Source organism: Gadus macrocephalus, chromosome 1 (assembly GCF_031168955.1).
Source record: "Gadus macrocephalus chromosome 1, ASM3116895v1".
NCBI lineage: Eukaryota > Metazoa > Chordata > Actinopteri > Gadiformes > Gadidae > Gadus > Gadus macrocephalus.
Genome location: NC_082382.1, coordinates 15,902,100 through 15,915,751, shown reverse-complemented (window position 1 = coordinate 15,915,751; position 13,652 = coordinate 15,902,100). Strand labels below are relative to the sequence as shown.

Genomic DNA, 13,652 nt, shown 5'->3' with positions numbered 1-13,652 from the left:
TAAGAGACAAACACCTCAGACACAAACGCCTCCACAGCCCCGTCTCCACAGCCCCCCCGCCGCTCACCTTCTGTTCTGAGAGTCCATGTGGTCGAGCAGGGCCTCCTGGGAGACCCGGAAGTCGCCGATAGGGGACTGGTAGCGGCCGTCGAAGGAGCCCTCCCTGCCGATGTAGTCGGCGGCCAGGGGGAGGGGGGACTGGGGCACCGGGGAGGGGGCGCTGGAGGAGGCCGCCGCCGGCGAGGAGCCCGCATCCACCAGGGGCTCCACCTCCGCCGCCGCCGGCACCGGGGAGGCACCCGGCGCCGGGAAGGGCGAGTGGGCGTCTCCGTTTTCATCCTTAAAGACAGAGAGACACAGGGAGAGACAGGGAGACAGAGAGAGACAGGGAGACACAGAGAGACAGGGAGACAGGGAGACAGAGAGAGACAGGGAGACACAGAGAGACAGAGAGAGACAGGGAGACAGGGAGACAGGGAGACAGGGAGACAGGGAGACAGAGAGACAGGGAGACAGGGAGACACAGAGACAAAGAGCGACAGGGAGACACAGAGAGACAGGGAGACACAGAGAGAAAGGGAGACAGGGAGACAGGGAGACAGAGAGACAGAGAGACACAGACACACACAGAGAGAGAGAGAGAGAGACAGACAAAGAGACAGAGAGAGAGACAAAGAGACACAGAGAGACAGACACACAGAGAGAGAGAGAGACACACAGACAGAGACACATAGACAGAGAGACAGGGAGACACAGAGAGACAGGGAGAGAGACACAGACACACATAGAGAGACAGACACACAGAGAGAGAGAGAGAGAGAGACAATCACACAGAATGAGGTCATTTCAAGGTGTTTATATAGTGTTTGTGTATCAGAATGCATCATGGGATTTTTTTTTTTTAAATCATACTGAGGAGGAGTCAAGAGAGTTGAAGCACTGCAGGATCCTAAATCAAGATAAATGTGGTGTAATCTCGGCTAATAAAAATGTTGTTTTGCCACGTCTCGCATGAGAAGCGCTGCGGCGCCATGACAAATAATGACAAATAATTTCACAATTAATTACCCCCAAAAAAACATGGTAACACTTTAAGGTGCCATGATAAATAGCAAACTAGTCATTACATAACCCTTTGTTAATATTTGTTAAATTGTGCCTGAAATATCTATCTAGCACAAGTTTTTTTTCACTGACCACAGAGTTTCGCTGGTTAGGGTTAGGGCCGTGTGTTAGGGTTAGGGTTAGGGCCGTGTGTTAGGGTTAGGGCCGTGTGTTAGGGTTAGGGCTGTGGGTTAGGGTTAGGGCCGTGGGTTAGGGTTAGGGTTGGGTTGTGTGTTAGGGTTAGGGCCGTGTGTTAGGGTTAGGGCCGTGTGTTAGGGTTAGGGCCGTGTGTTAGGGTTAGGGCCGTGTGTTAGGGTTAGGGCCGTGGGTTAGGGTTAGGGCCGTGCGTTAGGGTTAGGGCCGTGCGTTAGGGTTAGGGCCGTGCGTTAGGGTTAGGGCCGTGCGTTAGGGTTAGGGCCGTGCGTTAGGGTTAGGGCCGTGCGTTAGGGTTAGGGCCGTGCGTTAGGGTTAGGGCCGTGCGTTAGGGTTAGGGCCGTGCGTTAGGGTTAGGGCCGTGCGTTAGGGTTAGGGCCGTGCGTTAGGGTTAGGGCCGTGCGTTAGGGTTAGGGCCGTGCGTTAGGGTTAGGGCCGTGCGTTAGGGTTAGGGCCGTGTGCTAGGGTTAGGGCCGTGCGTTAGGGTTAGGGCCGTGCGTTAGGGTTAGGGCCGTGGGTTAGGGTTAGGGCCGTGGGTTAGGGTTAGGGCCGTGTGTTAGGGTTAGGGCCGTGTGTTAGGGTTAGGGCCGTGTGTTAGGGTTAGGGCCATGTGTTAGGGTTAGGGCCGTGTGTTAGGGTTGGGTTAGGGCCGTGTGTTAGGGTTAGGGCCGTGTGTTAGGGTTAGGGCCGTGTGCTAGGGTTAGGGCCGTGTGTTAGGGTTGGGTTAGGGCCGTGTGTTAGGGTTAGGGCCGTGTGTTAGGGTTAGGGCCGTGTGTTAGGGTTAGGGCCGTGTGTTAGGGTTAGGGCCGTGTGTTAGGGTTAGGGCCGTGTGCTAGGGTTAGGGCCGTGTGCTAGGGTTAGGGCCGTGTGTTAGGGTTAGGGCCGTGTGTTAGGGTTAGGGCCGTGTGTTAGGGTTGGGTTAGGGTTATGCAAACAACTTATATTGAATTAATGATGGAAAAACTACTAACTTGTGCCAAATAGATATTTTAGTAACAATTAACAAATATTAACAAAGGGTTAGGTAATGACTAGTTTGCTATTTATTATGGCACCTTATTATAAAGTGTTACCAAAAATATTATTACTGTCAACACAAATACACACATCGCTACGATCAGAGGTCATTGCAATGCGACGTCGCGATGACGCAGCCCTATTATTAGCCCTGTAGCTTTCTCCAGACAACTCACCCTGTTCCGGACGATGTCAATGTGGACCAGTAGAGAAGCCAGCTCCAGATCCTCATTGTAGCTGTTCTTCAGCGGCACCGATCGATAACCTAGCACAACAAACGCATTCGGCAGACAAATCGTGTCAACTATGCTAATTATGATGCACTCACTCACTTTTCTCCCCCCCCCCTTTGGGCCCCATAGAGTAATGAGAGTTACCCGTCTTGAGGCTTTTAATGTGGAAGGTGGCCTGAGCCAGGAAGTTGAGGTCGTTGAACATGTCCATCTCGTTGACCACAAAGCGCAGGAAGGCGAAGGCGGAGTTGCAGATGGTGAACTGGAAGGCTTTGCGCGGCCACGTGGGGTTCAGTCCATTGTCCGCTGGGAGCCAATGGGGGGGAGAGGAAAGACCCGACACGATTGGTTTACATTCATACTCTGATCAGACTTTTCACTCTCATTACAGCACAGCAGCCAAACATGTTGCCCAAGCATAATAATGGGACAAACCACAGTTGTGCGATTACACTTCTGCTTTGGACCCAAACCACATATTAAACATGATGAACGTTTCCACATCGCGCAATACATCAGAATGCCTCCGCTGCCAACGCGGAGCAGCATGAGGCACGCATGCGGCGCTCTGCGTGCACAGCTTCCTGTGTTGCTCGACTAAACAGGAAATGACTTGGGCTGAGCAGGCCCTCTGCTCCACTCCTCTCTGTGCTCTTGGACAGGGGCAGGACATGGGGGGGGCAGAGGGAGAGGAACGGTTAGCCCTCACCTGCCGACTCCGTCTTCAGCTTGGCGCTGTCGTACTCCGCGCCGCAGACCTCGATCTCGATCAGGGGGCACACGATGCCACGCCCGTGCTTCGGGAGATGGCGGGCTCCCAGCACCTGGAAGCAGCCAACACACTCATCAGTACAACAGTGGTGTCAATGACACTGTAGGCCGCAAACCAGCACTAAGGGGACGAAGACCAAGGAACTACAGTTCCCAGCGGCCATCTTGGTTCTGAACACGTGATGGGGAGGAAAAACTGAATGTGGACCGCCGCAAATGGAGTGAGGCCAAGACCTCATCAGGTACTTCTGTCTCCAGCCACCCATTTATCATTGTCCGTCACCACCATGCTACCACAGCAGAGCCAGGAAATAAAGCCTCCATCAAAAGTTGGCCGTCAACTTGACAACCACTACACAGCCAGCCGTGCGATGTTCTGACAAAGTCCAGCCAGGTGCTGGGTGGGGGGGGGGGGGGAAATAGGATTGTTTTTCCTTGGCATGCAGTGAACAAAATATTTTACATTAATCATGTTTTTAGACTTCAAATCTGGTACAAACGGCAAAACTATAAACACCAACTGTTGGAGTTGTAAGCTGCCTCCAATACCACTACATGAGAAGATCTCTCAGGATGATGGGATCAGTGTTGAGGCTAGAAACACAAGGTGAAAACCAAGTGAATAGCCATCTGAATTACATTACATACCCTGCTTGTTCCGCACACAGCAAATATTGAGACAGAATTACATTTCTGGGGGCATTTCTTCCCAATGATGCCCATAAGACATTGACGTGGCTCGGGTCAGTGCTCTCCCTTTCCCAAAGCCTTTTTTGTTGTTAAATCTGTTACATCAGATATTAATATCTGTCCAATTTGCTGTTTTTGCCAAGCCTTTAATCAAACCGGTGTCACTACCCCATCCGCTGAGCTTACCATTCCACCGTGAACAGACATCCACGTTGTGAAGGCCCTTATATTGTCCTCCTGCATGTGTTTACAATGGATGTAGAAGCCATCGGGTGTTTGTGCTTTAAAGCCAGCACGGAATAAACGTGCCACCTCCTTTAGAACATTATGAATTATTTGAGAACACTAACGTCATACGTTAGCACATCCTACGTTGTGCAAGCTTGTGCCATTAAGGGTGCCACTTCGTTCACACTAGGGATCGACCGATATATCGGTCGGCCGATATTATCGGCCGATATTCGCGGTTTTTACGTGTATCGGCATCGGCCGATACGCGGCCGATACCGATTTTCGCCGAGATTCTTTTCGCCAATTTTTTATTTTTTATTTATTTATTTTTTTTACTTGTTCTAACTCACCTGTTTTTAATATTTGTTAAATATTGTTCATCTACTTGTTCTTACTTGTTCTACCTCACCTGTTTTTACTATTTGTTAAATATGTTTTTTTATATTGAAGTTCAATAAATGTTCCTTTTTTTTAATTGAGACTTGTAACATTTGTTATCAGTGTAATTTTTATAATTGAGGGACCAAAAGCAGTATCGGCTCTAAATATCGGCTCAAGAAAATCGGTATCGGCGTATCGGCTAAGGCTGATGAAAAAATATCGGTATCGTATCGGTCGATCCCTAGTTCACACCTATGGTTGTGCCGGAACTTTACAAGTAATGCAACATCGTCTCACACACACACACACACACACACACACACACACACACACACACACACCCACACGGCTCAGGATGCATATGTGCGGTTGGTTGCTCTCTCTCACCTCGATCTCAAGAGTGACGGCCTCCAGGCCCCGCAGCGTGTGGCGGTCGAAGGGGTCAAAGGTCTCGTCCCTCATGATGGGGGGCTGCAGCACGTACCCGCTCCGGCCGTTGAGCATGAACAGAGCCTGGTTCATCTGCATGGGCTTGTCTGGACGCAGGAAAGCGGACCACGAGAGGGAGAAAGAACATTTAGAGGAGGAAGAAGAATTAAGCACAAAGTGCTGGTGGATTTCTTCCTTACTCCCTGAACTTAAATAGCAGGTAAGATGCGCTCGAATGAGTAGGGTCAAATGATGGCACAAACTCTTTCTGCCTTGAAACATCATTCCAAGTCCCGGGGAAACGGCCTAGTCCCCCAATACAAAGTTATGAATAGCAAGCCTATGAAGGTCATAATGCATCGCTAATCTTTTACTAAAACATGCCGGGTAGCCTAAGCCTTGTATTGATTTGTTATCGGGATTATTGATGCATGAGTATAAAATAGTGGTTTGCAGATAATTGCTTCCACCCTGTGGCAGCAGAGAGCGTAGCAGCTCAAGGCACATTTGAAACAGATGCTTGATCATTTAACGAAAGATGAACTGTAACCCATGACCCAACAATCATGTCGTCCCCAACCTACTACGGATCAATGGCGATCATATGAGAAGAATGCGCCGCAATTAGCCTCCGATACTAATCTCTCTTGTGACAGACTAGCCTTGAATAGAAGCTTCTAGCAACTGGACTAATATGTAAATCCTAGTGCAACCGCTAACTGGACAAATATTTAAACTGTAGGGCACCTGCTACCTGGACTACACCTTAACCCGTAGGGTACTAGCTAACTAGACTGAAGCGGCGCCCACCTGCGGTCTGGAAGTTGAGGGCGACCAGCTGAGAGCCGCAGAGCCACATGGGAAGGGGGTCGTAGTTGGAGGAGTCCAGCCGCTGGCCGCGGGGGTAGATCCTGGACAGCTGCAGACGGTTGTACTGCAGGAACTTCTTGCCCTTGATCTTGTTCACGTACTTCTCCGCCTTGGTCTCGGGGAACGACGACATGTCCCGGAAGCAGGCTCTCTCCGTACCGATCTCTGAGGAGCAGGAAGGAGGCGGAAGAGGCATGCGTCAGCATCGGCATCGTCCATCTTCATTCCAATCGATTGCTGGGATGTCACTGATCGTGTGCGACACTCCCTCTCTCCACCCCGGGTGAGTGGTGCTTACTGTCTTCGTCGAAAGGCACGGGTCTACAGTAGACGACCAGGTCAGAGAGTTCCTGTGCGATCTTCTTCCTCCTCTCCATCATCTTGCCCTCCTCCAGCTGAGGACAGACAGACAGTTGGACAATATGGCGACGCAAAAACCTGCATGCAGCTACATGCGATTACCAACAGACTCATGCTTTACCCTCAACCGACGGATGGATATCAACATCATTGGAGAAAGGAGAGCAGCCAGAGAGATAATGATGCTGGTGTCATAGCGACCCAGACTGTACTGCAGTGGTACCCAACCTTGTCGGTCCCCTGATGGGCATATTGGGTCGCAGTAGATTGCTGACACGAGCTATAGATATTAGATGATCCATTTAGTTTGTTTTCAGGACGGACTGTATAAACGAACGGACAGCCTATTGATTCAGAATTACGTCCACCAAGACATTGTTATAACTAGGGCCCGACCGATATTGATTTTTGAGTGCCGATGCCGATTATTTTCAGAGAAAAAATAACGATTACGATTTAAATTTTTTTTAAAAAAAACAACAACATATAAAACGTAGTTTTTGATACCTTAAATATACTTTAAACACTTTTGACGAATATGTGAATTGAATGCAGAATCTTGCATTCAATGCAGTGTTTTAGAATACATTTACAGTCAAAAATGAGTGTAATGTAAAATGTAAAATAAATAACTAACTCCCAATGTGCTGCGCTCGTGAGCAGTGACTAACACGTGCGTGCTGAGCAGTATGGTCTCACCGTTAGAGTCTACAGTATAACAAATGAACATGGCCTGGGACCTAAAGAAAAACAGGCACAACATGCTCAAACAACGCGTCTTGTGTACATTGGTGAGGTGAGCGCGCAGCTGCCTGAGCGAGCGTGCTTTCATGTTGTACGGTAAAATTCAATCTCCTCTTTTTTACTCCAGCTAAAGTTGTTAGTTAGCAAGGCGAGTAGGAGCGCAATCTGCAGGATACTAATCGCAATAACATTTATAAAAAATAAATAAAAATAAATAAATAAAAAAAGAATCGGTTGTAATCGGCGTCTTTTTGGCCGATGCCGATTATTTTCAAAAAGGCTATAATCGGCCGATTAAATCGGCAGGCCGATAAATCGGTCGGGCCCTAGTTATAACCGTCTTGGGTGATTGGGTAAAAACGATTTTTGTTGCAACATTTGCACAAAAGTTATAGACACAAACATTTTCAGAGCTAGAAAAAGGGGTCGCGGGCCAAAAAAGGCATTTGCAAGCCAATAGCACCCGCCTTGCTGCTCAGGCAATGGAAACATTATCAGGACTTCGTTGTTGTAATGTGTGAGCGTCATGCTGGGCCACCATTCTGTTGATAATAATTTAACGCAAAATCGATTCATTTTGTATCTTAATCCAACGACATCAACACATGCATGTAAAGTACCCACAGAACATAAACCTAATCGCTAATCAGTGGATACCACCATGCTGTTCTGTGGTGGCTCAAGACCCATTTCCTCCTCCTCACCTTGGCCTCTGAGGTCATGGTGACCTCCCGGATCTTGGCCACCCACTCCTTGAGCTCCTCCGAACTGCTGGCAGCGATGTCCACCACCAGGCCGGCCCGAGGGGACGAGGCCGGCACCAGGGAGAACACGTGGGGCCGGGAGCCCTTACCCTCCGGCCGCACCACTACACACACACACACACACACACACACACACACACACACACACACACACACACACACACACACACACACACACACACACACACACACACACACACACACACACACACACACACACACACACACAAAGAGAAAGAGAGCCAGAGAGATACATAGAGAGAAACAGAGAAAAACAGAGACAGAGAGAGGCACGTTAGACCCCGGCTGTGTGCGACACTGACTTTCTCATGCACTAAAGTAACGCGGCCACTAGATGGAGCCAGCGAGCGGCAAGTGGGGCCAGGACATGATCGGGTATAGGATTACAGCCAGGACCCACAGTGGTGCTACAGTGATGGCTGTGCCGGCAGTAATGGTCATTTATTGACCGGATTACACAATGCATTGCAGACCAAGATTGGGAGAGAGGAATGAAACACAAACAGCGAACCGCTCGTGGTATCGGGGGGGAAATGGTAGTACAGTGATGCGCCTGATAGGAGCGAGAAGAAAATATGCTTTTGGATTTTGTTGAATTGGGGCAGAGATGTGTATGTTTATGTGCATTGTGACCAAGAGATGCACAGAGAGAAAGATAGAGAGAGAGAGAGACTGCCCTCTGGCAAGGAGACTGTATGCTACGCAACCCCGCAGCACGGCACAGAGCCGTACAGGAAGGGGCGGGGCTACACTCACCGATCTGACAGGAAGACACGTCCACACTTCCTCTCAGCAGATCTCCCAGAGGGCTGTTCTCCGTCATCTCCTGTAGGCCCCATGGAGAGAGGGAGCGAGGGGAGAGGGAGAGGGAGAGAGAGAGAGAAGAAAAACAAGCGCAACGCAACGTTAGAGACCGCCTTTCCAAACATTCCCCTCTGAAGTAGCCATCACACAGGAGATCAAGTTATGGGTTTCAACAAACGTAATTGTTCAACCAATCCACTGTGTGTTTTTGTGTGCTCACCCCCCGGTCAGGCTCGGCTGCCGACGGGCTGATCTCCTCCACGTAGTTGGCGGGGAACCACAGCTGCTTCTTCCCCCCACAGTCGCCCTTCCACCTGGGGGACACAGACAAGAGGGGCCCGGTTGGTTCCTAGGTGTCGGTTGGTCTCACAAACCAGATTTCAGGTTCATATCTTAAAGGTGGACGAGATCAAATCTGGGTGAGCGGGCCATTTCACTTTCCCTCGCTTCCAATTTGTTTTGACCATTCGTGTCGCCAAAAGCGGGGATCTGCAAGCGCATATTTAGCAAGCACAAACTCGGCCAGCAGGGGTACACTATATAAAAGTGAATATAAGGTTTCAAATAAACCCTGTGAAGACTAGCAACTGTAGGAATTCCGCTTATTCAAATCCCCTTCTGAAGTTTCCTTCTCTCGCGCTAATGTCTCGTCAGAATTTCTCCGTAAAGAAGCAGGAAACAAGGAGTAAGACTGCCCCTTCAGTTTCGGGTATCTGAACCAGGATCTGTGCAGTCGCCCCACAGAAGTTCTGCTGTGACAACGTAGGACTGTGTAGGATGATGTATTTGGAAACTGGTTTCGGTTTTTATTACGCGGTGCTGACTGCTGCCAGGGAACGCAACAATGTGAAATACTGCACTTTTGCAGATATGTAGTATATATGTATATGTAGTTTTCCATTGCTGATGAAGAAGTCTTGGTGTTCAAATCTGTCATTTCTGAGGGCACTCAAGCGCTGCCAGTCAAACAGCTTTGTGTCTAAATTAATAAAATGACCATCTGCCACTGCAGTCATTTCTACAGATGAAGCAAATCTCTGATTGAATAGCGCGGCTGTGACTTACCAGCCTCCCTCCTGTTTGTCCACATTGGAGATGGTGGCGTTCTTTATGAAGGACAGTTCGTCATCTCTCTGGGCCTTGTACTCATACATGGCCCTCACAGTGCACTGTGAAGGGACAAAGGAAACAACACAGAGAATCAGTACACACACACACACACACACACACACACAGGGCCGTCGGACTGCGGGGGAAAGGTGGACAGTTGTGGGGGGGCCCAAGGCAGAGGGGGGGCCCATGGCAAAAAAAATATAATAAAAAAATGTATTCCTTTTGAATTATCCACCAGCCCATAATGCTAGGAGTCGCACATGGCCACGAATGGCTGATGGACGTTCAAACCTCAAAAAGAAGGAATAAATAACTAAAAATAAAATAAAATAAAAACATCGGTATCAGTCCAGAATTCAACCTTCGGCGTATCCCTAAATATTTGATGAGTTCCCTGGGGGGGGTTTGTACTGCCCAGTCAGAGAACAGCGCCTTGTCGCCTCTGCTGGCCCGGTGATGGCTCCATAAACACAGGCGGTAGGTGGGAGAGCTGATGAGGCACCCTTAAGTATACAACCAGGGGATGTACCCAAAGACTTGACAAGGCGTGGCGACAATTATTTACCTACATTGAGCTGGAATTTCCCTCTAGAGACTTGGAGATATAAACCTGTAATTAACTACCGGTAAGTGACTAAATGTTACACTCTGTAACCAAACTATGCAGAACCATTCATGTTCGCCCGGGAGCAGTCTTCTTTTATTGTATTGAAGTTAGTATTGTAATCAGATTTGTTCTATTTTTTGTGTATTTTTGGTCTCACGTCAATAAATGAATGCTCTGAAAAACAAACGATGAAAACATCTGAATTACACACACACCTTAAATGTGGGCATCTGATTGGCTTCCACGTAGAAGCCTGGGTTTCTCCCCTCGTAAAGGGACCCGTAGTCTGGCTCCTGATAGGACAAGAGACGCACCTTGGGTTACAATGAGGGGTGGACCTTCAGCGGGAGAAGAGCCATGTCACATCCTCCGCACAAAACGCAAATCACTTTACGATTACACAGATCAGGAAAAAGTCTCCATTTGGTCATGGCCCATAAAGTCATTGCAGCCTATAGAACGTTCTATGGTGTTTTTGTGTTTGTGTGGGCGTGATTCTCACAGCGGTGCCTATCTTCTCCAGTGTGTCCTCATTGATGGGGTAGCGTAGCTTCATCTTGCGGTACAGCGGGTGCTTCTCGTAGTAGCTGATGAGGTCCACCAGGTTGTCGAACTCCGAAGTGCCCAGCACCACGATCTGACCCTCCTGTTGCACGCGGCAGTGCTTGATCTTCCCCTCCGCCCTGAGAACGGCACACAGACCTCATTCACCATCACCATCACCCTCCTCATCACATTCATCTCGCCCATCACCATCATGCCCGCGGTTCCCCGCATCCCCGCCGAAATACAGTACAGTGATTAAAGACATGAAACAATTTTGCAAAAAATGAATCAAATGTAAATGTTACTACAAAACTTTTGCAGAAATGGTTCTTTTCTGTATAGGTCACACAAAATAATTTCCAGACTCAAGAGTGGTAATTGTTAATTGGGCTTGTTAACCTGGATGTTACATCGCAATGAATGTTATTGGTAGGAATGCTATTTGGGGATCATTTCCCTTTCTTCCTTTTCTTATGGGGAGACATTGTTGTGTTTGAAACACAGCGTTTCTCATGCAAGACACGGCAAAACAACATTTTTATTAGCCTAGGTTAGTTTATTTACGTTGCTTTTTCATCACAAAATGGCTATAGTATACCCAACAACAAATCCCATGATGCAATCTGAGGTACAAGCCCTATGGCCTGTTTCAGAAGGCCGGGAAAGCCATGATGGCATTACCTAAAGGAGATGGCGAAGGAGTTGGGCTCCGTCCGCTTGCGGACCAGGAAGGCCCCATCACGTGGAACCCTCATCAGCATGTTCTCTGCGTGGCTCCTGGACAAGTTGGCATGGTACCACCTGACGCGCGTGCACACACACACACACACACACACACACACACACACTTCAGTACAAACCCTATTTTTCTAAACTATATTCCTAAATCCACTTTTCCAAAAACATAAAGTACATAAGGTGGATAAAAACCATCAAAGTTAAATGATAATATAACAATAATCCCGATTCTGGCGGACAGTTAACCACCAGTGAAATCAAAGAGACGTCTGCCTTTGAGGCACGAGCGCAGCATTTGATGATGTCATCTGTGTCAGTTGAGCAGGCTGCACAGGATAGGGATGGGACAGGACGGGGATGGGATGGGACAGGACGGGGATGGGCCAGGACGGGGATGGGATGGGACAGGACGGGGATGGGATGGGACAGGACGGGGATGGGACAGGACGGGGATGGGATGGGACAGGACGGGGATGGGCCAGGACGGGGATGGGATGGGACAGGACAGGGATGGGCCAGGACGGGGATGGGCCAGGACGGGGATGGGATGGGATGGGACAGGACGGGGATGGGCCAGGACGGGGATGGGATGGGACAGGACGGGGATGGGATGGGACAGGACGGGGATGGGATGGGACAAGACGGGGATGGGATGGGCCAGGACGGGGATGGGACAGGACGGGGACGGGATGGGACAGGACGGGGATGGGACAGGACGGGGATGGGACAGGACGGGGATGGGACAGGACGGGGACGGGATGGGACAGGACGGGGATGGGACAGGACGGGGACGGGACGGGGATGGGATGGGACAGGACGGGACGGGACAGGACGGGGATGGGACGGGACAGGACGGGGATGGGACAGGACGGGGATGGGACAGGACGGGGACGGGACGGGGATGGGATGGGACAGGACGGGACGGGACAGGACGGGGATGGGACGGGACAGGACGGGGATGGGACAGGACGGGGATGGGCCGGGACGTGGATGGGCCGGGGATGGTACGGGACGGGGACTTACTCCTTGCTCTCGTGGGCATTGGTCTGGGGAACAGGCTCGGTCAGCTTCATCTCAAACTCGTTGCAGCGCAGCGCCACCTGCTGGTAGTGCGTGATGAGCGCAAACAGCGTGTCGAACACCAGGTTGTCCGTCAGATAGAACTTGGGACTGCCCGCCTCCTGCCGGGAGTGGATCCGGCAGTGCTGGACACGCCCGGAGCGCCTGGATCGGGACGAGGGAAGACGGCAACATGTTCACCCAAACTGGATCGTTTCAATATCGCTCCATCCATCCAGTCTCTATTTAGTCATATTTTCTAGCAGATGGTTTTGATCCAATTCGACTTCCACAGTGAATAATTGTATGCATTTCTTAAAGAGGCAGGGAGTACACAGGGCTGTGGTGCCTAACGGTTTAACCAGTGACCCCATTTTTCGGTCATTCGATTTTTGTGCATCAACATCTGCCTGTTAGATCATCACATCCTAGTGGAGAAGTTTGCTTATTGCTATGAATCCGTAATTTGAATATAAAACACTGTTGATCTATAAGGGGGGACATAATACACTTAAAAGTACACACCTCAACCAGGAGACCACCCTTTACCCTACACTACCCACTGGACTAGACTACCCACTAGACCAGGGGTCAGCCCTTTTGCGCCGCCATTGCAGCCCTTTGGCAAAAAGAAAAAATAAATACCATAAGTTTGGGGGTTTTATTTATTTTTTTATAACTCACAATTAATATTGATTCAATTTCCGATGAATTTTGTCAACCATACATTATCAATTAGTAAAAATAAACTGCATGAAAAAAGTTTTTGCTCATGCAGGGCCAAAGTGTTGCTGGGAATCAATCCAACAAGACTACTACTGAGCATAGAACTTGAATTGTTTGAAATGTTTACCAGGGTTGTTATTGTTAAGATTATGTTTCACTTTCAAAACCAGGTTTAGGCTGATATTTTCTATGATGCAATGATATTAATTTCCTTTGCACAAACATGAACTGAAACTGCAGAGCTAGGCCGACTCAATTTCAACTTAAAAACCTGTTAGTGGATTTTTCCTG

The 13,652-nt window shown here is 49.3% G+C and overlaps 1 protein-coding gene across 1 annotated transcript in view; it reads right to left on the bottom strand.

Annotated features, from left to right (window-relative positions):
* The window catches only part of plcg1 (phospholipase C, gamma 1), a 31,035-nt gene that overhangs the window by 2,836 nt on the left and 14,547 nt on the right, over positions 1 to 13,652 (bottom strand). The window contains exons 18-32 of the mRNA XM_060049329.1: positions 12,600 to 12,800; positions 11,520 to 11,639; positions 10,795 to 10,975; positions 10,508 to 10,585; positions 9,638 to 9,741; positions 8,793 to 8,886; positions 8,525 to 8,594; positions 7,688 to 7,851; positions 6,178 to 6,274; positions 5,820 to 6,044; positions 4,968 to 5,116; positions 3,217 to 3,331; positions 2,652 to 2,813; positions 2,451 to 2,539; positions 68 to 339 (exon numbers count right to left, since the gene is read on the bottom strand). Of these exons, the coding sequence (XP_059905312.1) occupies positions 68 to 339; positions 2,451 to 2,539; positions 2,652 to 2,813; positions 3,217 to 3,331; positions 4,968 to 5,116; positions 5,820 to 6,044; positions 6,178 to 6,274; positions 7,688 to 7,851; positions 8,525 to 8,594; positions 8,793 to 8,886; positions 9,638 to 9,741; positions 10,508 to 10,585; positions 10,795 to 10,975; positions 11,520 to 11,639; positions 12,600 to 12,800 (2,121 nt within the window). The remainder of the gene's footprint in view (positions 1 to 67; positions 340 to 2,450; positions 2,540 to 2,651; positions 2,814 to 3,216; positions 3,332 to 4,967; positions 5,117 to 5,819; positions 6,045 to 6,177; positions 6,275 to 7,687; positions 7,852 to 8,524; positions 8,595 to 8,792; positions 8,887 to 9,637; positions 9,742 to 10,507; positions 10,586 to 10,794; positions 10,976 to 11,519; positions 11,640 to 12,599; positions 12,801 to 13,652) is intronic.